This window comes from Amblyomma americanum, chromosome 8 (genome assembly GCF_052857255.1).
Source record: "Amblyomma americanum isolate KBUSLIRL-KWMA chromosome 8, ASM5285725v1, whole genome shotgun sequence".
Classification (NCBI taxonomy): Eukaryota; Metazoa; Arthropoda; class Arachnida; order Ixodida; family Ixodidae; genus Amblyomma; species Amblyomma americanum.
Genome location: NC_135504.1, coordinates 111117217 through 111143995, shown reverse-complemented (window position 1 = coordinate 111143995; position 26779 = coordinate 111117217). Strand labels below are relative to the sequence as shown.

The 26779-nt window shown below is 49.3% G+C and overlaps 1 protein-coding gene across 6 annotated transcripts in view; it reads right to left on the bottom strand.

Moving 5' to 3' along the window:
* Positions 1 to 26779, bottom strand: part of sick (sickie) — a 959410-nt gene that overhangs the window by 160797 nt on the left and 771834 nt on the right. For 5 of the 6 annotated variants that reach the window (XM_077635300.1, XM_077635296.1, XM_077635299.1 and 2 more), the window contains 4 exons: positions 7031 to 8135; positions 6044 to 6190; positions 4305 to 4547; positions 1534 to 1651 (listed from right to left, as the gene is read on the bottom strand). In XM_077635300.1, coding sequence (XP_077491426.1) covers positions 1534 to 1651; positions 4305 to 4547; positions 6044 to 6190; positions 7031 to 8135 — 1613 coding nt within the window. The remainder of the gene's footprint in view (positions 1 to 1533; positions 1652 to 4304; positions 4548 to 6043; positions 6191 to 7030; positions 8136 to 26779) is intronic. The other variant, XM_077635298.1, reaches the window with a different exon arrangement.

Below are 26779 nucleotides of genomic sequence, written 5' to 3'. Positions count from 1 at the left end.
TTTCACGTAAAGCCTCGCATGAACTTACCCGCCAGTGTTGTGTTTCTAACTGTACGATCGAGAAACGGAAATAATCTTTTGTTTCCCTTTCTTCAGCGCCTCATAAGAGACTAGTCACACTGAAAAAACTTTACACTGTTTCCGTCAGAAAGAATGACGGCCGCTGGGAAAACTTCTTCGAGTTGTCTTATTTCAGAAAAGAGAGCACAGCAAACGAAAATTAAAGAACGGCTTCGCCAATCCGCGTTTTCTTCTTGCGCATGTGCAACGACCTGCCGTTGCAGTGCAGAGTGGATTTATGAGCTGCTCTGGATGATAAGAGCAAGCCCGCGGTTGACTCGTGACTGCTATCGGTGTGGTTAATTTTAACCTGGGCCAGAATATTTTGAAAAAAGTGCTTCATCTTGACACATAGGGACGAGACACCAGAAGAAAACAAACAGTGACAGAACATGTTCTCTCCCATCGTCTCGCCCCTGCTTGCCGAATCACTTTTTCAATATGGATGTCACCAACTGGCCTACTGTACAACCTTGCAAAGCAGGAAGGTTGCATGCGTCAGCAAGAACATGGCCGTCACATATTTGCGGCAGACAGGTTTCTGCTTCCTAATTAATCCTTTTCTTCGCAATATCCGGAAGCGCCGCGTTAGGACATAGTGAGTGCCATTAATTTCCACACACAAACAAGCTTCTCAGAAGGGCGGGGGTTCGGCCTAGTTTCTCATGGCACGAACCATCATAGGCTATGCAGAACATAGGGTGCAAACCCGCAATAGCATACGATACCAATGGAACTGTTCTATTTTTCACAATGCCAAAGTGTACTATTTTAAGCGTTAACAATTTTTTGAAATATTTGCAATGAAAAGCTCTCCTCTTTAACGCAAAAAAAAAAAATTGGTTTCGACGGTTCGCTATATTTGGCTAGATGAAGAGAAAGTCCTGTCTTTACAGTGTACGAATTCGGTGCTCCTTTACACCTGTCTGCTTTTCTGTTCATTGATTACAATTTACAGTGAGCATATTTTACTACTAGACATAATGATTGCAAAGCAACGTTTGTTTGCAATACTCCTTTTATGAACATGACTTACGTAGTCATACTTTTGTTTTAGGGCTAACATTAACCAAGCCAAGTAAGAAACCTCGTCTGCTCGGCATTCGCGCGGTGGATGAAGTGTACTTTTAAACACACGCATATATACGGTGGCGCCAGCTTTCCCTCTACATAATATTTAGAAACTATGGAAAAAAAAAAAAACTCGCCAGCACCGTCGACATTTAGCGACAGTTGCCCGCGGTGGTGAACGCGCCGTTTGTCGTGGCGCCCTCTCTGCTGAAAGGCGAGTACCACGCAGGCACCAATTCCCGCCGCCGCGCACAGAGGACGCCCAAATCCGTAGCGTGGCGAACGCTGCCACTCTTCGCTCCGCGTTTCTCGCGTTACGCAGCGATGCCGCAGAACCGGGAAAGCGTGCCTTCAACAGCTTTCGCTGTCACAAATGCACGAAGCAAGGAATGCTGAGCTCACCGTCGTCGTCCTTGCTGGCCATCTTGGAGACGTAGTGCGACACGCTCATGGAGTTGCGCGGCCCCAGGGACGCAGCGCCGTGCATCGGCGACGACAGGTACATGTACCGGGAGGCGGCCTGTGGTGCACACGAAAGGGACGCAGAACGCTGTAGCTCAGAAGCGACTAAAGTAGCTTCCTTTTCCTAGTTTGGCGCCTAAGGCACACCAAAAAATACGGCGGCCGCAGTATACTACAGGGTTCGTTAACTGCCGTTTTTTGAAATGCAAAAGCCCTAGAACCTGCCTGACTAGAGAATGACGGAAAGCGGAACCGCTGTATGCTACCCAGCAGGTCTATAATGATGAATACGTATTTGTCTAGAGTGGACACAGCTATTATACAATGGTGTACATAGAACATGCGTAAAAAGGGTTTAGAGAGGGCAAGGCGCCTTCAATAAAGAAGAATGCGATGAGCACGGTGATGGACAAATGCCCGTTACATCTCCAGGATGATTTAACAAGACCCCAATGCATTTGCACAGTCTGCATAGGGTAGTACCAACTGCGGGAACGGAGTTCAACGATTTTGGTTTTGTCACTAAAGACGTTGCATGCAGGCCAGGCCGCAGCCAGTAGTCTGAGACCACGGAGCAATTTTTTGGCTGTTGCGCATTCTTCTCCATAACTGAGGCGCCCATGAGAAGGCAGGATGCGGTGGGGTGTAGAAGGAGGGTGGGCGTGCCAAGGCACAGTATACCTGTCGCCCCTGGGGCGACGGGGGGCAGGAGGGGGTTCGGGCGACGGGGGATTCCGGGGCGGGGCTGGGGCATCGGCGGCACTCGTCGTCGTCGTCCGGAGGGCTCTGTGGGGCCGACCGCGTGCAGCTGCGGCCTATGCGGCCGGGACAGGTGGCCGTGCCGGACACGATGTCGTCGGGGCGACGCCGCCGACCAGACAACGCGGGCACCGCGGCCCCGGATAACATCACAGACGACCACTACACTCGGGGAGAGGGTGCAAGGGCAGGTTGTTATGGGGGAGGACACGAGGAGGAAACACGCAAAGAAGGAGGGTTAGTTCGAGCTTCAGAGATGTCAGGGCGGGTGAGCAATCCGGTCAAGACGAGGCAAGCTTCACGCGAAAGTCCTCAAGTAATAATGTATGCACAGATGCAAGTTTCCGAAAATAACGCACTTTGTTTTTAGGTAGTCCTGATATATTACGCAAATTGTTATAGTGTTCCCATTCTCAATGTCCATATGAAAGTTGTTAGCCCCTGTATATGCTGTGCTGAATGTGAACACTGTTACAGCTGCCAAAGGCAACACGTTTGAAGACTTGACGGCGTCACTGACTTGTCATACAGCCGGACATCAATAAGTAGAAGGAAATAAAGTAGACAAATAGCACTCATTAATGGTAAATACCTATGCAGTACAAAGCTTTTATGAGCAGTTATGCGCCGAAATACCAGTACCATTGCCCGAGAGTAGCCCATCTTTACGACTGTCCAGTAATCTGCATGCACTTCCACGTACTTCCCCATCCCGAATGTTTCCTATGTTTTAGGTAATGACTTGTTTTTGGATAAGAATGCTGCACCCGCGTTTAACACTCGATGATTAACCAGTCCAAGAAAGCCTGTGCGGAGACGCTTGAAGTCAGGAGTAGCAAGTTCTAACCTTGTTTTTTGCCGCTACCAGATTTCACATCTAGCCAATACCTCCGTCATGTGGAACTCAAAGAAGATAGCGAGCGCAAACGTTCACGTGGCATTCCTACATCTATCGCTACCATCCGTCGCAAAGCAGTTCGAGCATGGTAATGCTATTTTACATGACGAGCTCGCAGACACTGGTCACACTATCTTCTGCTCTGACTTCTGCACGATACAAACGGCACCCATCTGCGATGGACTCACGACCTCTCCTCTGCTGCGTGACATTAGGCACAGCCTTGCAGTGGGCCCTTTATGTCCCCGTACAGCTCACTCGCAGCTAACCCTTCCAGAAACAGCGGCGAATCAGAGCGCGATTTGCGGCACGGCCACCAGTGCTAAACCTAGCAAATTTCGACAAGCGCGCACGGCTGGCGACAGGGGGAGCACATCATATCCGGGAGAGACTTTGAGAGCAGAATGAAGAAATTTAAATTTGCTCCTCTGTGTGAAAACAAATCCTGTCGTTCATACCGTGGATCCTTCAAACATTGGCGTCAAACCTTTCACCCTAACCCCGGCTACGTATCGACGGAAGACATGTAACTGTAGACCTATTCAAAAAGAGGCCGACAGGCGCCGTCATATTGGCCACTGGGCTGTGCTCGTATTAGGGTAAAGTGTTGAGGATTAAGCTCGTCCACGCTCTCCCCATAGCCCAGAAAAACCGGTTTTCCCGAGGGTTGTGAAAAGGTCTATATGTAGTCGGACAAAGCTCAAGAATGAAACGGCAAATCATCTTCAGAAGAAGCTTCCTTCCAACCAATAGCGCTGACCTGTTGTCCTGACGTCGAGGTCAACCGCCTCGCACCTGCTATCGTGCACCTGCCAGTGGTCGCGGCAGAGGCGATGCAGACGACCGCGAAGTCGCGATAATAGTTTGACGCCATTGCTTGGAAGACCACTTTTGATCGGCTCTTTCGTTCCGTCATTGAGCTCCGCAGTTCTCGCTAATGTTTGCAGGCCTTTAGTACTGCGTGCGACCACTGTGCCAACAGCGCCAGCATCTGCGCTAAATGAGCCGCACCAGGACAGAACACGTGACCCACTTCACATAAAGCACTGATCACCTGTCCGTGGGCGCTGGATGCCGTGGAAGACAGGGACTCCATGCTGTCGGCCTCGGCGATGCCCCCCGTGAACGTGGTTCGGCCGACGGGTGCCGAGGCGACAGACGCCGAGCCCGACGTGGGGCTGTGCCGGAGCCAGGCGTACGGGCTCGAGTGGTCGAGCGCCATGTAGTTGTCGCTCTCGGAACCCTTCGCCGACGGCACGGACAAGCGCGGCCGGTCCCGGAGAGGCGTGGTGCCGTGCTGCGGGAGATGGCACAGTTACTCTGTGGCGAGCCAATGTACGTTCAAAACGGTAAGTATTACCAAACTGAGGCGGGATAGCGTGTGCGGAATTCAGGTACAGATGAGATTAAATAGCTGATCAATCGTAGTTGAGTTGAGGTGTTGGATGCTACAGGTGGGGTTACCCTTGCTTATTCTGCCGGCAATTGCCCCACCGTAGCGTCCCTTCTATGTTAATAATGTCCTAAAGCCTGTCGCATCTGCCCCGCTACGCGCACAGCCTCTCATAATAGCACACATTCCTCTCCCACAGTCACCATCTATGCACACATTCACTCCACATAGTCCACATCAAAGTCCACTCCAGAAGTCACCATCTATGCACGTATTCAGTCACAGTAGAACATAGACCATTGTAGTGCCACAATCCATACACACATTCACTCACAGTATAACGTAGTCCACTCCGGAAGACACCATCCACGCACACATTTAGTCATAGTAGGCCATAGTCCGTACTGATCAATCGTACTAGAAGTGCGCCAATGCGAAGTAAATCGAGACTGCATAAATGACGGACCATAAAAATGCATGGCGGCTTTTGAGAATTTCAACACGTTCAGCAGACAACTTATGCAGCTAAACCTGGTTTCCGATTCGAGTTATTGTTACCGCGTGCCTATATCCTCTTGTGCGCCCGTTCGAATTAACTCTCCTCTAAAATGTATTATATACATGCAGACAAACAAATAACAGAACAACTAAAATATATGACGCCTTTCGAAGAAGACTGATTATGAAAACAGCGAACAGCGAATAGTATTTTCGAATAAACTCTCTTCCCCTGAAAGTACTTGGATACATTACTGCCCTGTACCTGCAGGCTGTAGGAGATTGGATGGAACTTTTCATTCACTACACTCGAGGACGGCTCTTCTTGATAACGCTGCAAAGGCTAGGCAGGAAAGGAACACGGGCGTTTGTCCCCAGGCCGCGGGTGTACTGCAAAGTTCATGCACATGACAGGCCCGCCGAACCATCCCTCCACCCAACGACAAGCTGGACAGAGCGCACGCGGTGGCCCTCAGACAACTGCAAACGCTCACGTACCTCAACCCGGCACAATACCACAGACTCTACCCAGGAACATACCAGACAAATATATGCAAGGTCTGCCACACTGATATAGCAACTTTACCCCACATGCTCTGGGATGTAGCAAAAACCCTGACGGTGCTAACTCCGGAACCCTCCCGCCGCGGTGGGCCGCTGCCTTGCGACCATCATCTCAACAGACAGAGATTACTACAGTCCCCCCCCTCCTTTCCCCCCAATCGCCCAGAACCTCTTTTCGCAAAAAAAAAAAGCTCGTGTCTTCACCGAAATTTGTCTCCTTACATCGTGGAAAGCTCTTAAATAGCCCAGCACCAGAAATTGGTTCAAATGCTCCTCTCAAGACAGTGGTCATGACTTGTTACAGCAATGCCCGTGCAACAACACTGCCCTCCACATACCTGGAAGCCGGAGAGGAGGACGTAGTCCGAGTTCGAGGCGTACGAAGGCGGCGAACCGTTGAGCAGAGTCCGCGTCCCGTAGATGCGCTCTCGCATAGTGCCGAGGGCAGGCGAACCGGTGGGGCCGAAGGTGGCCTGCAGAAAAGGCTTCTCAAGGTCAGCCAGCTTTGACGGTGAAGAAGGAAGATTACGAATGTAACGCATTTTCAATCGTATACAGGGCGCTCCGCTAACATTAGTAACAGTACAAAGAAACGGTGCTAAGAAACTACGCCTTTCTGTATTGACTGTCATATTCACTTCTGAAAAACATTCCAAAAGAACATGCTTCGAGTAGCCGCCGATACACCCCCCCCCCCCCGTCCTCACAGCCACTAGCCATTTATATCGTCACAGCGAGAACGATTACACAGGCCTTTTCAAAGCAATAGCGTTAAGGCTCCCGCTCAGCGAAACACCCGTCGGCGCCGGCGCAAGCAGCGTGCGGAAAATGCGGATTGGTTGATGAGGTATAGTGGCGTAACATGTAAAGCTGCGGATTTGAAAAGCGATTGAAAATTCACATAAATTGTGAATATAAGGTTGCAACAAAAGTCAAACGTCATTATGACTAGTAAGTATGTAATTTAATTGAACTGAAGAGAAAGCTGGGGTGAGATGGGAATCGAACCCGTGCCCCTGGGATCCCTATTCTGACACACTACTCCTATACCACCGAGGCACACTCTTTCGAGTTGGTTAAAGGGAAGACCCATGCGTCTAGTCCGATAGTACCCATGTCTGCGAAGTGATACGCAAAGAGGACCCCAGGGCGCTGAAGGGGGCCATCGCGTCCTATCCTTAGAGCTTAAATATTCCACGAAGTTCTCAGTGCCGTCTTAAATTTTAAGTTTTATAATTCTTGCGACTTCAGCCCCTGTGGCCCCCACTTAGGCTGCTGCCGAATGCGGCTTCTCCGAGAGTAAAGTACCGTAAGGGCTTATCTACCTGGATGTACTGTTTGGCGTGCTTCCCAGAGGACCTGCCCAGGGAACAGTACTCCGAATCCGAGTGGGCCGACACGAACATGTCGTTGACACCTGCCCCAGTCTGCGTGCCGCCGGAAACCTTGGCCTTGCGCTCGAGCGACGAGCGGCTGCTCCCGCGCGGAAGTTCGCCCGCCCTCGTAAGGCTCGACGTCCGGCACTGGTCCAGTTCCGCTGAGCCGTCCTTCTTGCCCTGGCAACTACTTCCGCTGCGACCGCTCCCGGACGACGCGGTGCTGGAGGGACGCTTCCCAGCCACCATGCACGCGGAGGGCACCGAGCCGGCAGAGTTGGGTGGCCGTCCCGGAAGCTTCCGGTTTGTCATGACCACAGCCGTCGAAGCGTACTCAATGCCGGATGACCTGGTCGGTGTCCCCATGCCACCGCCGGAGTTTCGTATCTTATCCAGTGCCAGGTCACTTCCGATCATGGCAGTGTCCGCGGAGTAAGACCTCAGCTTGGACTCTGCGCTGCCAGACGAAGAGGAGCCTGTCCTGGACTTGCTGCCCTTGGAATGGATGACGTCGTGGCGGTTGCTGTCCGCAGACTTGGCCGACTTGCTCGACGACTGTCCGCCGCTCCTTTTGCTGTCCTTGGACTTGAGCGACTCCGTGGAGTTTGTCCTGGATTGCTGATGCTGGATCTCCTGCTGCTGGACGTACTTCTTCCAGTTCGCCGAAGACTGAGCGTGAGGCGACGCCGCACTTCCTTGCTGGAGGAGGGCGCTGGACTCCGTCTGCATGGAGCTGTCCGTCTTCTTGACGTTGGCGTTCCTGCTCCGGATGGAAGTGGTCGTGGGCAGCATGCCACTACCGCTCCCTACGACGGCGCCGGAACCGGAAGCGGGGGAGTGGTGCTCCGACTTCCGGGAGGAAGACGACCTGTCCGGCATGCCCTTGTTGCAGGCCACCGATGCGCCCGACGGCGCCATGCCCGGGTGGTGGGGGCGCCGCTTGAGGCAGCCATAAGGGTCGGAACTGAGAGACGAGTCGGTCAAGTTGTCGTTGGTGCTGAGCTCGGCGAAGGTGTCGCTCAGGCCACTGCTGATGGAGCTGCTGTCGTCGAAGCTGCGGGAAACAGACGGAAGGCAATCATTTTTCAGCAAGGTTTCAGAAGCCTATTCAACGATCTAGAAAAATCCATAAAAATCCCCCAACACACAGGCACAAATGTACTAATATGCGGCGCAAAACACATAGCACGGATATCACTCACGTGACATATACGTTCATGATAGACCTGAATGACTGGCTGAAAAAAAGTCTATGTGACAAGATATACACTGAAATTAGGTAACACCTATAGTTCATCGTAGCCACGGAAGCAAGGCAAAAATATCAGGTTCGTTTTTCGTAATTTCTGTTTATTTTATGCAAGAACAAGCAACAGCAAAAAGTCCGCATTTATATAATCTTCTCAGTGGTTATGATGCTCGGCTGCTGACCAGGAAGACGCAGGTTCGATCCCGGCCGCGGCAGTGGAATTTCGATGGAGGCGAAATTCTAGAGGCCCGTGTACTGTGCGATGTCAGTGCACGTTAAGGAACCCCAGGCGGTCGAAATTATCCGGAGCTCTCCACTGCGTCGTCTCTCATAGCCTGAGTCGCTTTGTGAGGTTACACCCCGCAAAAAAAAAAAAAGATATCAGCTTCGGCGCATGTTTTGTCAACTGCGAGTCCGAAGATATTATGGATGACGGCAAAAAGTTGTGCCGATCACTCTGTAAGGAAAATCTACAGGCCCCCGCTTGTGCAACTAATCTCCATTATGAGTTAGCGACGAAAAGCAAAACACACGACGTCTATGGGAGCACAGCGCGCGCTCATTATTACGCGGTGTCAGCGATGCGAGACGTCGTAACGTGAAAAAAAAAGCGCGCGTCGCCGGTGAGAGAAGCCTCAGAGCCGAGTGTAAAAAATGTGGACTTGCATTTAGTGGCGATCATTAGTGGCAATCATTAGTGCCACATTAGTGACCGTATCCGCGTTCGCACGTTAGGTCTTACAGCACGTCAACCTTCGACAATCTGCAAAGGCGCCCGGCCGCCAGACGCCGTTAAAAGAACCACAGCCACAACTTACAACTGCAGCTCATACTAAAGCTGCAGCCTGCTCAGCACGGTACCTGGAACAAGCATGGCGTCTATTCTTCTTGCACTCCAAACAGAAAGGAGTAAGAAAGGGAGTAAGCTGCCCTCTAGCACACTCTATTTGCTATAAACCTTTGCTCTAGAGGACAGCTTACACCATTTTCTACTCCCGTATAGGCGTATTTATGTTTAGAGAGTAGATACTCGTATAGTTCATTTTATTCGCTTTATTCTACTCATTACTACTGCTGTCTGGGGTTAATTGAAATTGTTTCATACTATGCACAACGGTCACTTCGATTGTACATTGTGGTCATACAGATTGCCGTCGCCGTCCGCTTCACTGTGGTCTACTCCCGACAGATGTGCACTAGGACAGAACTAATTAAATGTATGCGCAGACAACAGACCGATACTGTAGCGCTTCGGTGCTAACTCCACGCAAGTGACGCACAGGCGATCATTTGCTCGAGAGAAACGCGCCGGCATGTTCGAAGGAAGAACGGTAATTTAGCCGAGCTGGCGCAAGTCTATTCTCGCTAGGTGTTCAGCCCACGCCTTTGGAGCACAAAATGGGCTGAGTAGTGGACGACACGGCAGCTGCCATTTTTCATTTAATAAGCTACGCCGAAAACCTAGCAATCTATACTGATAATAACGGGGGCCGTGCTTTGCGAGCGCTCTATTCGAAAGTAATTATTCCACTGCCTCGCAATTCGACAGCCCCTCATACGACACAGCAGGCGGCCACCGCGTGCAAATGCTTGTTCGTGTATAAGGGGACCTGCGACGTCAGCCATGACGTCACATGTCCCAACCACCGATAGCCAGTATACACCTAAAGAACGAGTAGGGGAACAAGAGGGGCAACAAAATGCGGCCCCAGTTTATTCAGTCTTTTGCAAGTGAGTTAATCAAGGTGGACCACAGGCTCCGTTCAATTTTAGGAATCTAACAGTGTATGCATACTAGTGTCCGCTTAATGAGTTAAAAATAAGCTGCCATCCGAAGTCTGCGGGCGCCGCGCCGCCTACTGGTGCGTTTCGGGGATTTTTATGATAAACGGCAAGCGCGAAAGCGGAGCGCGTCAGAGCGTAAAATAGTGTTTAAATGGCCTCAGGTGCATTCTTCTCCCTGTTTCAAAGCGCGAAAAATGCCGTAATGCGAGTTTCGCAACGAATGCTAATAATATACGTCAGCGGGTAGTCAACAGAGAGCACTAAACTCGGGCGAAAAAACGTCCGTGATAAGTGTGCGCTGTCATAAGGAGCCGAGATACACTCGATATCATAACCAAAATAAATTTCAGGCGACAAAAAAAAATGAGACGGCAAAAGGCGTTACGCTCGCAAAAGATTTATGGCCCGTCCGTCCACGGAGCGCTCGTATACAGAGCTCGAGAAAAAATGATAATCACCGCACCTGAGAAAAACTCGAGACCGCCTTTCTCTGTTCATTTTTGTTTTTGATGGCTCGGCCCACGCGCCATCACAAACGCCACAGAAAAGCACAAGGAAAGAGCCTAAAATCTTTCGCCAGGAACGTATATACCAAAAAAAGAACGATGTCGAAGCCAGTGTAAAAATCTAGACTGCAGATATGTAAACGCTCTGCGATATTGTTCTTGCCGATATTGTTGTTGTTCTTGGCTGAAGCTTTACCGCTGTCATTTTTCACCACGCCAACACTGTTGCTAAGCGCTCTGGAGTGATAAATAATAACATAAAATGAAAATGCGTAGCCTTGTACGGGAAGCGTGGTAAACAGCAAAAATTAAGGCGTGATGGCGGAGGTCAAAAGTTCAAAGAACTCTCGGCACGATGTCCAGGCCGGAATCAATAAATCGCAAGGCACTGAAAGATTGCAGGCTAGTGAGAGGGTTAGACGTTCGCACCGAGGCGCGCGGATTGATCCTATGCAGATCAGCTGTCGATTTTCGTGAGATGCTTTCGGCTAAATACTCTTTTGGTCGAAGGAGAAAGAAAATCCACTTCACTTTCTTCGGTGATTACAGATGGGGAAAGAACTCCGAAGTAGCGTGTAAGATATTCATTCACTAGAGTGCACTGCATTAACCTAAAGTTAGCTGAACGCCTATGACTGCACGTAACCCAGCCACATGCGTGAGCCTCGTGTATGATTTATGGCCTTTGTGGAACATTTATTTCCTCAGCATACGTCTTGCCCCAAATACCAGACCGATGACACCATTTTTTTTTCTCGTAGAACGAACATTCCTGACTATGGCGCAGCCGCCTAAACAAAGCGCAATAAAAGCCTGAAGCGTACCCCACTCAATGTAATCAGAAGAACAATGCCTGTTGAAGCAAAATGAAAAAAAAAAGAACACTTTCGTGGCTCGCAGCCAATGCTGCCATCGATCACTTTCCAATTGTCACAGCGAAGGACAGCAGTCACTTTTTGCCTTTCCCAACCAGCTCTCTTATTGTCTTTTTAATGACTCTCGAACTCAGTGAGGAAAGAAGGGTAAATTAAATCAATCAACCAATCAATCAATCAATCAATCAATCAATAAATAAATTTTGTTAGCATTCTTCCGGATATACCAAAAGAAATGCCAGAGCAACAAAAAGTTCCCAACTACGTATACTGAGCTTTCATTTCGCATATTGGTTTCATGTGCATGTCAAAACATTAAAATTGTATCGGTTGTTCTCGGGATTTATTTACATCGATAAGCGTATGGAAAAAAAATCTTAGCGCCCAGAAAATGGAAACCGAGTGCAGGCGCGCACCGAGAACGAGATGGCATGCAGGCAAACAAAAGCGGAAATCTGCAAACCAGCGGTACAAGAAACTAAGCCTACGCGCATATACACTCGCATTGCGTACTACATAAGCCAGATGCGAACACAGGCAACGTCGAACGACGGAAAGCATCAGCGCGAATGGGGCTGACAACATCTGCGCCATGGGCTGTTATAGCGAGAAAAAGAAAAACAAATTCGTGAACGCTTTCTAGTGGATACAGAGCAGGAAGCGCTGCTATTTGTGAAAAAAGAACAACCGTGAACATGGTATAACCTTGCTGTCGCCTTAACATGCTAACATCTGTCGCAGATTTTTAGAGTAAAATTCTAGCTCCAGAAGAAACTCCGGTACTGAGGACTTGCCCCGTCTCAAGAGAACAAAGCAACGAAACAGGACTGCGAAATTTCATGCGGGTCGCCTGCCTTGATTTAAATTTTGCCTTGTCACAATTCTTGACACAGAACATACAACATTTTTAAGCTCGATATCTACAGACAGCCTTCACATACAAGAGAGAAAAAAAACCAAGTCCGATATAAAATATGCAGGTCCTTGGATCACTCATCGTAAGCCTTCGGTGACATGCAATCTTATGCTAGGGCATCCCCGCAGGTCTGAGGTCAAATCGCAAAGCCGGCAAATACGGAACAGTTTCTGTACACCCCCGCTCCGCCCATCAAGATGCGCTTACCTATACGCAAGCTGGGTGCGTGTGGATGCGACAACGCGTAGTGCCGCTCTGCAGAAGCGCAATGTTATTCCATGGCGTCCTCCCCTCTGAGCACATCCCGACAGGTAGCGAAATGGAGAACTCTTGACGGCTTTCCACTGCAAGTGGCACGAGTTGTGGGAGGCACTACTCGAAAGCAGAGGCGGCTGGACATCACAAAGCGACACTCCGCGGGCTTTCTTTTCTATGGACTTGCCGCGCGCGAGCGGATTGTAAGTACGCGACTGCCAGTAACTGGGCCGATAAGATTTAGCGGCGCCTGATACAATTATTGGATGGAAGAGACCGGAAGAATTTTGCTGCGCTTGTCAATCTCCCAGCTCACACCGGCAAGAGAGCAGTTACACGGTGCTCGAATGGGCACAATCTCTCCCGGAAATCTGCTAATCGCGACGGGCCACACAAGCACTGTGTCCGAAGGGCGGCTATCAGTAAGAGGCCTCCAGGTAAGATACACAGTAGCTGTGTTGAGGTTCAGGCTGCTGCTGGCCACTGCTGGCGGCGACAAGCCTTGCACTTCAGCCCCGGCTACTGCTCCAGCGTAGCGACGCTTTGGATAAATGCCAAGTAATAGCATCCGTCAACATATTCGCGGCACAGATATGTGGTCCTATAAAGACCTCTCCCGTACTCGAAAGCACCTGGAAAATCTTTAGCTGCCACAGTCACATATTTGTGGTTCAGTTCCTCGTCAAGCAATATCTAAGCACAATTAAGCCTCCTTCGCCAGTATTCGGTTTCGCAACCGCATAGTCTAGCAACCTAAAAATCGCAAAAACCGCATTTATAGCATGTGATCGAATTATTGTGAATTAGTCTTTTTATTTTTACATTATCATGCCTTTATTTTTCTTGCACTGTTACTCAGAGCTTTGATATCAATAGCATTGTAATTCCCAGTCACTGTTATTGCCAAAAGAATTGTCAAGTTTTCTAAACCATATAAGAATTTATGTTCTGTACTGAACCTGTTAAACGCAATGCTGCTTTTATCAGTGCCAACTATACCGCTTATATGAGTGCCCACACATGATTTATCAAAGTCACCCACGCCGTCAAGCTACGTGTTCTCCAGCTTTATGTCTGCATGTGCTCGCGACCTCTGTAATGATGTGGAATAAATTGAAATTTAAAAAAATATTTCAGAAAAGGCGCTCTCCAACGAATGAAATGGCACCATGGAGGAACAGCGGAGGACAGTGACATCGATAATGATGGCAATCGATCGAATGAACGAATCCGGAGGCAGTGAGAGGCTAGTTCACAAAAGTTTGCGGAATCTTTGAAAGCGCCTTCACCCGGAAGCAAATGTTTCATTCGAAAATGCCGTTTGGTAACATCGCTTATAAAGATCACACAGATAGCAAGAACCAAACAAACAAGAAGGCTGTTATACTGCAAATAGTTACGCATAAACATAGCGGCATTTCAGAACGCCAACAAAATGGTGGCGTGCAACCACCTGCTACGAGGAGTAAATCGCATTTCTTTAAGCCAGCGCAGAGTAAGCAAAAATGAGACTTTATAGCGTAGAGAGATGGCGCAAAAATTAATAAATAGTAGAAAAGACTAAAGCGATAGAACAAAACGGTAAAAATGAGGAACGCGCTCAGATAGGCTTTAAATATGAAAAGCCGTTCCATTCAGCGCGCATCGAAAAGCCTATCACACGTCAAAGAACGTGCACTTTGCGATAAAAGTACAATAACAACAAGAAAAAAACAAAAGAAAGGCGAAGACCGCCTCGAAAGGAAAGAGGAACCACCAAACTCGAAATGTCGCCTTGCATATAAGGGGGATCTCGCGTAAGCCTCTAAGAGACAAGCTGAAGGCAGGGCGGTTTATTAGGTTACATTTTCAGCGCAGACGACAGCGCCGCACAGCGGCGACGACAGGACGTACGCTCAGCACTGTGCGCGGGAGCAGAAGACAACTGAGTTACGGAAGTCAACGCAGGAATCAACGTCGGGTTTGCGAAAGCTCCTTCGGAGACAATGACTGCGGGCGCTGGCGGCGACAAATTCAAAGAAGGGGGGGGGGCGGGGGCTATGATAAGGACACGAGGGTGGCGTGAATATAGAAAAGAGAAGGCGGAAGCCTATTACGATCATCGGGAGACGGCGGCGCACGCTTTATTAGATTCTGTTCCCCGCAGGGGGGAGCCGCAGTAGAAAAGCCAACGGAGCGAGCAGAAGAAGCAGAAAGCAGACGACAGCGCGGATAGCAGAGGACGCGGGGAGCAGAAGAGAAGAACGGAGGGACTCTGGCGGCTACATGGAATCACAATGACGGAACGGCGCACAGCGCTCAGGCTAAAATCAATGCGTCAGCGATCGCGAGCGTATAAGAAATAAAGTAAAAAGAAAGGGCGAAGAAACACACGCAGAACACTCCGGCGCCAAGCACCTTCCCGTGCAAATCCAATCGTTGGTCAACGTTTTCCAGGAAAGGCAAGCCGAAAGGGGGAAGACTGGAGGACCAGGGGAGCGCCTCAATTTGGTTTGGCCAATCAGATTGGGTTGCTTCTCCTTTTTACCAAGCAGCTGCTGCCTGATCTGGCAACAGACAGCTGGCGCGTCGCTTGCATGTGTCGGCGTATTTGAGACATACCAGGTGTTTCAGAGAAGACTCTTAAAGATAGGCTTCTTGGGGTAAAAATGTGGCTTTTGCGGAATAGTACTATCAGTGTTGGCGGAGATCGGAAAGCCGGTGAATTTTATCAAGTAGTAAGCTTAATTACTAATTTTTAATAATTAACTTTTTAAATATTACGAGTAAGGCGCCTAGTTGCAATTACAGATTTGTAGCCGGTCGTTAGTAATAGTCATATCAGTTTTTCCAATTCCGAAAACGCAATTATACTCGGCGCTGAGGCTCTACAAAATTTGGCTACATCGTGTCAAAATGCATGCGCTTTCGAAAAGCACGCAGGCAAAGCAACCTTTTCAGTGCATGCAACTAGTCAGAAAAGCCAAATTTTGTCGAGCCACAGCGCCAAGGGTAATCGCGTTTTCGAAATACGAAAAAACTGATACGGCTGTTGCTAACGGCAGGCTACAAGATCTCCTATTCCAACCAGTTGCCCAGCTGTGATACTTAAAAGTCAATGATCATAAATTAGCTAAACAGCTTAGTAATTAAGACAATTCACCGGCTATCCGGTGTCTGCAAACACTTTTATTACTATTACGCAAAAGCCGTATTTTTACCCCAAAAACCTATTTTTGAAAGCTCTCCCTGAAACACCTGTCATACAGGCTTCTTTCCACACCCCTTTCGATGCGTGAGACGTCGAGCGATTGCTGCTGTAGTGATGACGTTTCCACAATTGTGCATTAATCTTCGAAAAGGATGCGCTCGACTGCACGTCTTAATACGGACAAGGTGCATTCTTAGACATAACGGACAAACAGCTGCAGGGATTAGTCGCTTAGGGACTAACTACGTTGCTGTAGTCATTAGTCACGCGATTAACCGCAAAGAGCCATCAGCGACACCTTAGGGATGCAATTAGTCCCATGGGTCACCTATAGGGCAGGTATTGAGAGCAGATCCGGATCACGAGAGGGAAATAACTATAAGAATAAGAATGAGGTGGAGAGCATATGGCAGGTTCTCTCAGATCATGAATGGCAGTTTACCAATATCTTTCAAGAGAAAAGTGTACAACAGCTGTATCTGGCCAGTGCCCAACAACGGGGCAGAAACGTGGAGGCTAACGAAAAGGGTTCAGCTGAAGCAGCGAGCTACGGAAACAACAATGATAGGTGTAACGTTAAGAGACCGGAAGCGGGCACAGTGGGTGAGGGAACAAAGGCGGGTTAATGACATCAAGAGGAAGAAATGGGCTTGGCCAGGGCATATGATTCCAAAGTGGATTCCAAAGGAAGGCACGCGTAGCAGGGGGCCGGCAGAAATTTAGGTGGGCGGATGAGATCAAGAAGTTCGCGGGGTAGTCTGGCCGCTTTACTCTGCAGCGAGCGTAGTCAGGCAGATGATGATGATGATGATGATGATGGGTCAGTTTACCTAGTTGCGTTCACCGCGCTCGGCTCTAGGCCAATTTCTCTTCAGACAAATTCTAGGCTTATGAGCTTAATGTGATGACCAAAATCTGAACGAGACAGTGCTGAAATAAATGCGAATCAAAATAATGTTGTCAATAAAATAAAGTGAAAAAAACGAAATAACTTTGCGTATAGAAATAACCAAGAGTGACATTGAATTCATTTATCTAATTACACAATGCTGCCGGATTATAGTCTTAGGCCTTGGGAATGAGTGGGCAGTGCGAAAAATACATGAACAGAGAGAACAGAAAGAAAAAAGACAAGAGAAAAATTTTTGCTCGAAAGGGTTGGAGAAAAACGTCGCCAAGGTAGCAGGCAATGAAACAATTCATAATCCTCACAATTTGTGCACTGCATTCCAGCAATATGCAAAATAAGAGAAGGAGTCAGTTGTCCCTGACTACATGAGTACTTGTAAGCAGCTCGCTCATACATGCGAAGCATGTCTCCCCGCTACATGTACCCTTCTTTTGCCATTGTGCAATTAAAACTACTTGTTTGTTGCGTATTTACATCCGTCCCGGGATCATGCACAGGAAACGCTTTGCTGGCCAGATTTCAGCGTGCATCCCGAATCTGTTGCTTCCGTGTATCCTCCACACGCCATCAACGACCCCACACACTGCTCGTCGTAGCCAAGGCAACACGGGCGGGCCGCTGTCGTGGTTTCCGAAATGGGCCCCGGGTCCACCACGGACCCCAGGAAGATACACCATGATAGGCATAGGAAGGAAATCAAATTTTATTTCCAGGGAGCTTCTCTTTGTACATTTTTCCAAAGCCTCCGTAGTTATCGAGAGCGGCCGCTTCTTCACCGCGTGAAGGACCAGAAAAAAAAAGAAACATGAAAAAAGACAAAAGAGCGGGCAGATAAACGGCACGTTGCTTTGCATCCCGTCGAGCCTGACCCGTAAACGCGGCGGTGGCGACCGCCCGCGTTGTCTCGTTATAATGCGCTCGCGCGCGCGCGCTCGGCGGTCGTTATATAGTACGAGGCGCTTTACGACCGCTCAGCGGGAACCGTGAGCGCAGACTGTAGCCTCGAGATTGCGGGGCCGCGGAGCCAAACCGCAACGAGTGGTCCTTGCTCGCACATTTTGGCGTTCCGTTCAGTCGCGAGGACGACGACCCCCCCCCCCCCCCCCACCTCTCCCCCCCCCCCCCCCCCCCGTACGACAGCGGAGAGTATTGGACAATAATTTGTGGAACGCGGGTTAGAGGATGAAAAAAAAAATCCCTGCTATATCTCGTTGTAGACAGTAGATGTAAGTATGGGAAGCATCGCCAGAAAGGCGTAGCGAACTAGGACGTCTTATATGCGAAGGCAAGATAACCGCTGGTCCTTGAGGGTAACGGAGTGGTTTCCAAGAGAAGGCAAGCGTAGCAGGGGGCGCCAGAAGGTTCGGTTGGCGGATGAGATTGAGAAGTTTACGGGGATACGGTGGCCGCAGCTGGCTAACGACAGGGTTAATTGCAGAGACATGGGAAAGGCCTTGGCCCTGCAGCGAGTGTAGTCAGGCTGATGATGATGATAATACATGACGGCTGCCACATCGCAGTATTTGGCTGCCTTCGGCTTTCTACGACGTGTCCACAACCAGTCGAAAAACACAACAGAAAAGTTTCTGTCGTCACAACAGACTTTCTGTAACGTTTTTGACCAAGAACTTGCAGTAACAACCGAATTCTGCGTAGTTACTCCAGAAGAGTAATACAGAACTACAGAGTAAAGAAAAGTAGCACAGAAAAATACTACTAAACAGAAAAATCTGTCGTCACGCAAAAACTACAAAACATTTTGTCGCGTTTTTGAAACAGTTCTGTCGTCTTTTTTTTTCTACTGGGAAGTTGACGCGTCATACTGCACGAGCAAAGTAACTGCGTGCCTTTTGGCAATAAAACAGCGTCTACACGTCGTTGCGAGACTAAGTTTCGAGGAAAAAAACTGCAATATCCTCTGCGCACATTTGTTTGGTAATAGCGCAGGTTTTTTTTTTATGTCTGGCTTTGTTCTTTGGAGCATGTTCCTGACAGCCGGAGTCGGAACGATGCGTTAAATGGCGTCGGTATAGCGCTAAAAAGGAGACAAACTTATAAAGGAGGTGAGAGTTCGTATACAATGGCTATCACCACAGGCACCACAGCCGGACGACGCGCCTGAAGCCGAGAGGGTGAGAAAAAGGAGCCCTTGCAAGGATGACGCATACAACCTGGTCACAGCTTTAAGGAACGGCCTGATGCCAGTGCTCGCCATACGCCGAACGAGAAATGTCCTCAAAGACGACAAAAATATAAAGACAAAAACCGCAGTCGAGAGACGGCAAAGGGAGATAGCAATCGACCGGACCCAATCCGGGAGTGCGAGGCGCTGGCGCCAAAGTTTCGCCGAAAAACCGCGTGCTATGACACGATGGCAACGCACTCCATAAAGCGGGCAGCCTGGAGGAAAGGCGGCGACGGCCCAACTCTGGTCGCCCGAGATAAAGCGATCCAGCTAGGCAAGCCCGATGACGACGCCGGCGGGAGGACTGCGGCGGCGCGTCCTCTCCCTGCCTCCCCAACGCCATCCCCAAGATTCCCGAACGCGCCCGCCCCGAGCCATATCCCCCCTTTCGGCTGCGTCTGTGTACTTGTGTCATGCCAGCAGCCGGTGACCCGAAGCGACCGCTGGAGAGATCATTCCACTCTCGACGGACGCGCTGTTGTCATCGGCTATTCGTTCTCCTTTTCTTGTTTTTATTTTGCCTACGGTTCGGGCGCCGTTTTGATGTCTCGCTGGCGCGCTTTTTCGGCGCCGCATGGCCATGAATGACAAGAGATGAGGAACTGCAGCGCCGCGGGAAGCGAACAAAAAATAAATAAAGCAAGAAGCCGCGCAAAGGAGCAGCCTTTCCCGGAAGAAACTGGGTCGCGATGCGGAAGCGGGGAAAGTGGAGGGACGACGGCCTTTTGACTCACCCACAGGGTGACTGCCGCGTGTAGGGGTGAACTTCTGGCAACACTGTATGCATCAAAGTTTCGTTTCTCTTTGCTTCTCTCTATTCTGGGCGCGCAAGCATTGTAACTTTTTGTATATAAACACTGTTTCGCTGGCGCTGCGTCTGTAGCGAATGGCTCTGTTGACATCTGTCCTGTGGTACTGAGACAAATAGCTTCCTACAGAGAACCGCAATGCCAGCAACGACCAACCTCTTTGGCAATTTTTTTTTTTTACACTGAAGGAATATTTCTTCGAACTTCTGGCCCCGTCGAAAGACGGAAAGGGTCGCATGAGAAATAGTCTTGCTTCTTTTAACCTAGTGGCTCTTGCAGTCTCTTGATTTTCTGACGTTCGCCAGGGTTGCAATTTTCTTCCGAGTGCTCCACACTTCAGAGCAGCCCTGCAACCGGTTGAAATTAATTTATTTTCTCCTGAGGACGCCGGAACATACATGTAAAATTTGGTGACTACTGCGACAAATCATTGTCGATTTGCGTGGCTAGGCCAAATGCGAATTAGGTGCGCTAGCACTGTGTGGCCATTATTTGCATTGTTTATCTTCGTTTGGCGTTGTTTGTCGTCGTTATGCCTTGTTGCGCACGATATAGCCATGTGATTAAAGTGGCAGGTTTCGTACAACCCGGTGGGCAGGTTTGCCACATGCCAGAAGGACGAGAAAAACAAACGAATTTTTCCGTGAAAGTGGGATTGAGTGCTAGCGCACTAAAGACTTGACGGTCACATTACTGCAGGACTGCGTCATCAGCATCAGCCTTGTTAAATGCAGTGCAGGACAGAAGGCGCTTCCACAGATATTCATTTAGCTCCAACTGGAAAACTTTCCTGCTGTATTTTTCTTCAGCCTAAAAAATACGCTCGCTCCATTCTTCCCTTGTGCTCGGTTAAGTTAATTTCGTGATTCGCTCAGAGTGTTCCTATTGCTAACAGCGTTATTTACACACATCCGCACAAAGAGGCTATTTTGTTTAACTAGATTCGGCATAAAAACTGAAGTAACGTTTTACGATTTAATGAAAGGACTTGGAGAGCTTTCTTGTACAGATAATTTTGTCGAGCGTTCTCAATACGACGTCCAGAGGGAAATGGCACTGGAACTGATCGAAAGCTGCGTCCTCGGTCAGGCAGGCACGTCGCAAACGTCACCTGACAATTAAGCCACACACGACGTGGCTATCCAGACAGCCACTATGCACAACTTTAACGCGAGACTACCGGTTTGTTGCGTCCAGGACCAGCGACTCAAGGCACCGATACTGGACCTGAAGTACGACGTGCCGTTTTCTAACTGAATCTATGCGCACGTCGAATATGAACATAGTAATCAGAGTAGACGTCAAGACAAAACTACTGCCCCGTCTATAATCTACTGTCAAGTTTCTGCCTTTCAAAGCCGGAATTATTTAAACACAGAGAGCGCTGGTAGCATTGAAATGAAGCAGGTACGTACGCTCTTTCAAACGGTAGGGTTTAGGGCATGACAAGGATGGAAAAAAATGCTCAAAAAGTTGACCTCATTGAACGTCTTTTTTATGTCTTCCGTCATTTTTGAGCGCTTTTTGTCTATATCACGTTCTCTTAAGCGAAGCTCTACGTCAGGGCCTAGCAGCCTGCGACAGAGGCGACGGAGACATCGGACGTTCTTTGGCACGGACGCACAAGACAATGCATGGCTCTTACTCAGAGGGAAATGCCTCACAGGGACGCAGGGACCGTACCATCGTTCTCTACTGGACTTCATCAAATCAGCTAACCTTTTCCCATTCATTTAGATCATTCATCACACCTTCACCCATCGTTGATGCCCTGGGGCAATAAATTTCGCTATAAAAATGCTCCAGAGCGTCAAGGAACCTCCCCTGCTGCCCTGCTAGTCGTTGATGACAGTCCGTACTGCCGCCGTGCGCGGTACTCAGTCAATCCTTGTGGACACAGCTGGACAGAGGCGACACCGAGGGAAGATGCGCCTTGGACCCGCAGGGTAAAAATAAATAGAAAAAAACAAGGGCTGCCCTGTGCAGCCGCGCTAATCCTCGCGAATACGCACCGGAAAGAAATAAGTACTGGTGACACTGGGCATCTGGTCTGGCGCAGACAGAAGACATGGGTACAGCCTGTCCATCACCACAGCAAACAGCGTGCCTTGGCGATGCGCCCAGAATGCAAGCTGCCCGCCGGCTAGAAGCTCGACATTTGTTCAGTCGCCAGTCGAAAGAAGGCGGAACGCATACAAACACGTGGACGGCCCGAGAGCTACATGTGTCACGGATAGCGCGCCAACTTTGCACGGCCGCGGCGGCCCCCGAGGTGCACACCGAGACAAGGAGCAGGCGGGGGCCGACACGGGCCAAAAGAGGCAATAGCGGGCAGCCCAGAAACGCGCATTACAATATTCAGCGACAGCGGCAGCCGTTCATGCATTAGTGATGCGACGAAAGCGCGCTCGCGTCAGAAGCCGCCCGGCCCTTCTTCGAGGGTGGGATATAGTCGGGCCTTGGCCGCTGTAACGAGACGCCTTTTACGCACCATAAGCCACCGACACACAGGAGGAGACATTGTACAGGAGGACGACCGTGGAAAGAGGAAAAGGAAGGGGGTGGAAAGAGCTGGGTGCAAATGGCCTCTGGCGGCTGTCGAACGAGATAGCCTGGATGGATGGGCAATCGGACCGGAGAGGCCTTTTGCCTTCATGAGCAGTGCGAAGCGCTGTCCGCAAAATATGATAAAAGGAGGGACGAGCCGCTCAAACCACCAGTCCGGGCTGGTATTTGATTTAATACATCGCTCGCGTGTTTCTTACAGGCGTACAACTAAACAGGAGCCTTCTCCGAAAGCGAGAGGCCGACGAACGCTGTGACATATGTAAATACGGCTCAGCTGGCAACGTAAACAACCCATGGCGCATATGCGAAGCTTCGTAGAGACGAAGAATAAGAAAAAAGTGAGAGGATGGCGCGCTTGAAAGCGCGGTCTGCTTCTCCAATGACAGCAGGGTCGCCGAGGACGCAAAAGTGAAGACGGGTGGTTTGGCGCGCGAGGCGGACACGCGTGAAATCCCGCGAGCATTGCGAGAGAGCTCCTGCATCGCAATTCCCGAGCTGAATGCGTAAGCGGCGATATCGCCGGTTTAGGAAGGGTGCTTCGCTTGCGCACGCACCGAACTTTGGTGCCAGCGTGAAGGTGATTGCGTTCGAGGCATTCGGGAAATGGTGACCGGAGATATACGACGAGAGGGCGGAGCTAAGACGGCGCCAAGGGCTTCCACCAAGGGAAGCAATCATGGTGATTTTGCGCGCCTCAATGTGAGCAGACCTGTCGGATGAATTTATCAGTTGTCCCATGGAATAGCTTACTCTGCGTGACCGCTTACGTTGCTCCATTACGGAATCATGAGCGCCTACGTGCTCTTTGACCGGAGCATGGCCTCCGCTGACCATGCGCGCAAACACAGACCCCCTACACAGCATATTAGTGCAACAAGTGTCATCCAAAATGAAACAGGAACCATACTCTGGCCGCTGCGAGAACCTCCATCATGCTTTAGCCAAAAGTGCCACACCCCGAGAAGGTAGAGGCAATAGACGCAGAGCTCGCTTTGCAGGCATCGGCACATCTCGCAGGTAGCGTCTCAGTTACGTGAAATAAGGTTCAGAGCCCAACCGTCTGTAAGTGAAGGCAGAGTTGAGGCACCCGTTTGGATATACACTCGAAACAGGAAGGAGTAAAAAAGGGGAGTAAGCTGTCCTCTAGTGCACTGTCTTTTATTAGAGGGTGTGCACTAGAGGGCAGCTCAGTCCCCTTTTACAGGAGAGGAATACAGGAGTGCTCGTGTTTACAGTGGATCTGCTAAACAAGCCGAACGGTCTGCGACCAAGTAAAACAAATGGGGAATGTTAGTATTCCCTTTCATTACGGTTTCGTCGACGGTGGAGAATAAAATCAATTGAGGAAATATTTTACCCAGGAGCTAATTGCGATGAAAATAGAACAAACGACAACCACGAGCCGCTTATCTCAAATAACTATCTCCCATACAAAACTCTGGCTGTGTTAATTTCTTCTTTCTATTTTTATTCTTTATTTTTACCACACACCGCAGCACCACCCCGGACATTGCAGCGGGCGGCACAAAACATCACAAAACAAATCCATAGTGTTGCATGCAAACCACTTCCTCTGGTGACACTAATACTTAGATGCGGATTTCATCACTATCAGGTATCAACAAGTCGCTGAACGAGGAAAAAAATGAATGTTTAAACAAATCTACGTGGCAGAAGTATGGACGAACCTTCAATATGCGATAAACTTGACAATAAACGTAAGGCGGTTGCTGCGCGGAATTTTAGGCACTAATTCCGGTTTGATTGCGAATAATTTCTTGTAAACAAAACCACGGAAAATATTGCCATTATTTTAAGTTTTCTTTGACCTTAAAGACTCTGGTATTTCTTACGTAAATATAGCCCTTCACTGAGAACGACAGCGGTTGCGGCACAAACAAGGACGTGAAAAAAGGATCTTCGAGTGTGGCCACTTCTTTGCGGGAAAACATAAACCGTGAAAAGCGAGAAAAGACGCGACGACTGCGTGAAGCGAGTTCTTCCAGATGAGTCAAATGCTGACGCATTCAAGTGTCAAACGTGCTGTAGATATGCAACTCACCTGCTGTAGCAGTCGTAACGCCTGGACCGATGCATCTCGCTAGATCCAAGACGCTTGATTCACGGCAGGATGCGCATTTTCTTTCGGGGCAGTTCAGGGTGCTTGTCGCGTGGCAGGGAATTGTTCACAATGACCACTCGTTGCAAACACTCGAACAGGCGTAGCAAAAGCACGGGCAGAAAGAGCGCGCACAAAAAGGTGACGTAGAAACACCTGACGAAAGAAGCGGGAATGACGAAGTTCGCGGTGACAGGCACGTGCATGTGAAGGAAGTTGAGTTGGTCGTTGCGTTCATAAAATGGAAACGCGTAAGACAAGGCGTAAAAAAACGTGGTATATAAAAACAACGGCGAAACGTGAAAAACACCACGCTGTAGAATGAAGCCTGTTTTTCGGTGGAAGTTCCTAAGCCTGCGGAGCTGAGCTCGCTATGAGCGCTTAATCAGTGCTTAATTAGAGGCGCCTCCTTTGTGACTTCAGGGAATTTGGGACGTAAGGCAAACTTCGCGTTGGGGGCTTTTACCTCGTTAATGTTGCAGAAGCGACGAGCGAAAGTCTAGTAGTTTTTTTGACGAAAATGACAGTCAGAGGCGATGAATGAACCTTAGCAAGGGATCCGTCAAAAAGCAACTGTCATTCAAGCAAATAAGCTAGGTAAAATCGAGCACTGGTGGTAGTTAAGTAAGCGCGTACTTTCAGGCTTAAGCGAAAAACACCATCACGCGACTTTTAAAGATAAATGCTTAGTAAAGTCATCAAAAAACACGGGCCACGCAAAGTTCACTTTGAGCAAAAACCTCCGCTGTTAATTTTCTTTCAGGGTAACTAACCTTTTTTAATAGTACTAACCTCTGAATGCTTAACTTTCAATTTCAAACTCGACGTACAGAACGATGCCCAGGCAAGACCAAGCGCCAGTGATGTTGAAGCTCTTCAGGGGTTATAGTTGAAAAAGCAACATTCGAACAGCAAAAAAATTGTAAACAAGTTATAACGTCACACGTAAAGAGCTGTCAAAGAGCTCCCCGAATGTGCTAGCGCCTTTCCTGTTTTGCCAACAACAACGCACATAAGACACTGACATAAACCTGCGCCATCGAATCGGATGACACAGCCGCCTGTGACAAAGATGGAGCACATCTGTCTCTATTTCACCAAATTGAAAGGACTAGCTTGTGAGCTTGTTATCTTCAATGATGCTTACTGATCCTAAAGAACAGAAGGTTGTCACAACCATGAAACGACTGAAGTATTACAGCCTGAGCCCGTATGTCTCCGAACGGAGAATGTTTTTGATCCCCACAAATGGGTGGGGATCACGTCACTGTGTAGCAATTTTCATGCGGTTCAGCTGAAAAGCATTCAGCACACGTTGCTGCCAAAACTGGTCTATACAAACGTAGACAGGGTGCAGCCATCGCGTACACGCGGAAATATGATAAATGACAGAGCACAGCTACCTTCCACATACGCAGGAGGAAAGTTTCCTTTAGTCATGGTATCGCACAAGGCGCCTCCAATTTTAGTCTTTACTACCTACTTCCTACACCTGCAATGACCGAATCGGGAACAGCAGTTCTTAAAAGGCATGTTTACCCGGCCACATTTCATCAAGCAACCTAGGGAGTAAGAGTAAAAGGTTAGTTCACTGGTAAGCGCGCCACAACCTTCGTTCTTGAAGCTGAAGTAAGTTCGAGCAACAACAAGGGGCCCAGCAGAAGCTACATTGAAGCGACGATGGTCGTATACTGACCTCATTCATCGTCAGATAACGAGAAGTACTCATTCACTCCTCGTCAATCCGCGCTGATTTCATAGTATTGCAGTTGGTCCGCAAGGCCAAGTGAGAGACCAAGCAAATTTTGAACGCGCACTTGGGGAGCAGAGAAAGTGCTTACAAAACGTGCGGTTTCCCAAAGTGTCCGTACCTAAACCCAAGACACCTCTTAATCGGAGCAGCGAAACTAATATCCAGCGAAGCTTACGCGTGAGACGAACTTCGGAGCAGTGACACCTTTAGTTAAGTATAAAATACACTCCCCCGGCTGACACACGGAATGGGAAAGTGTTTAAGTACTTGTGGCAGAGGCACTGGTCGACTGCACGGACCCATAAACTGAAATCGAGACGACAGTCCTGCAATGTGGATGCCCGGAGGGCCAGCGTGACTGACTCAGATCTCAGTCCACATGCGAACTGAGCGGAGCGCTAACCTCTGGCAACAAATTGCTTCCACGTGGCAGTCTTTGCCCGAGGGGCAATGAGGCGCCTGTGATTGCAAAGACCTACGGATTCCGGCTGGCGAAATTTCCTTAGTGTCGATCTCCCTGCTTGGGACAAAGGCTGGAGGACACGTGGGGCGTGTCTCGGTGCCTCTAGCAACGACAA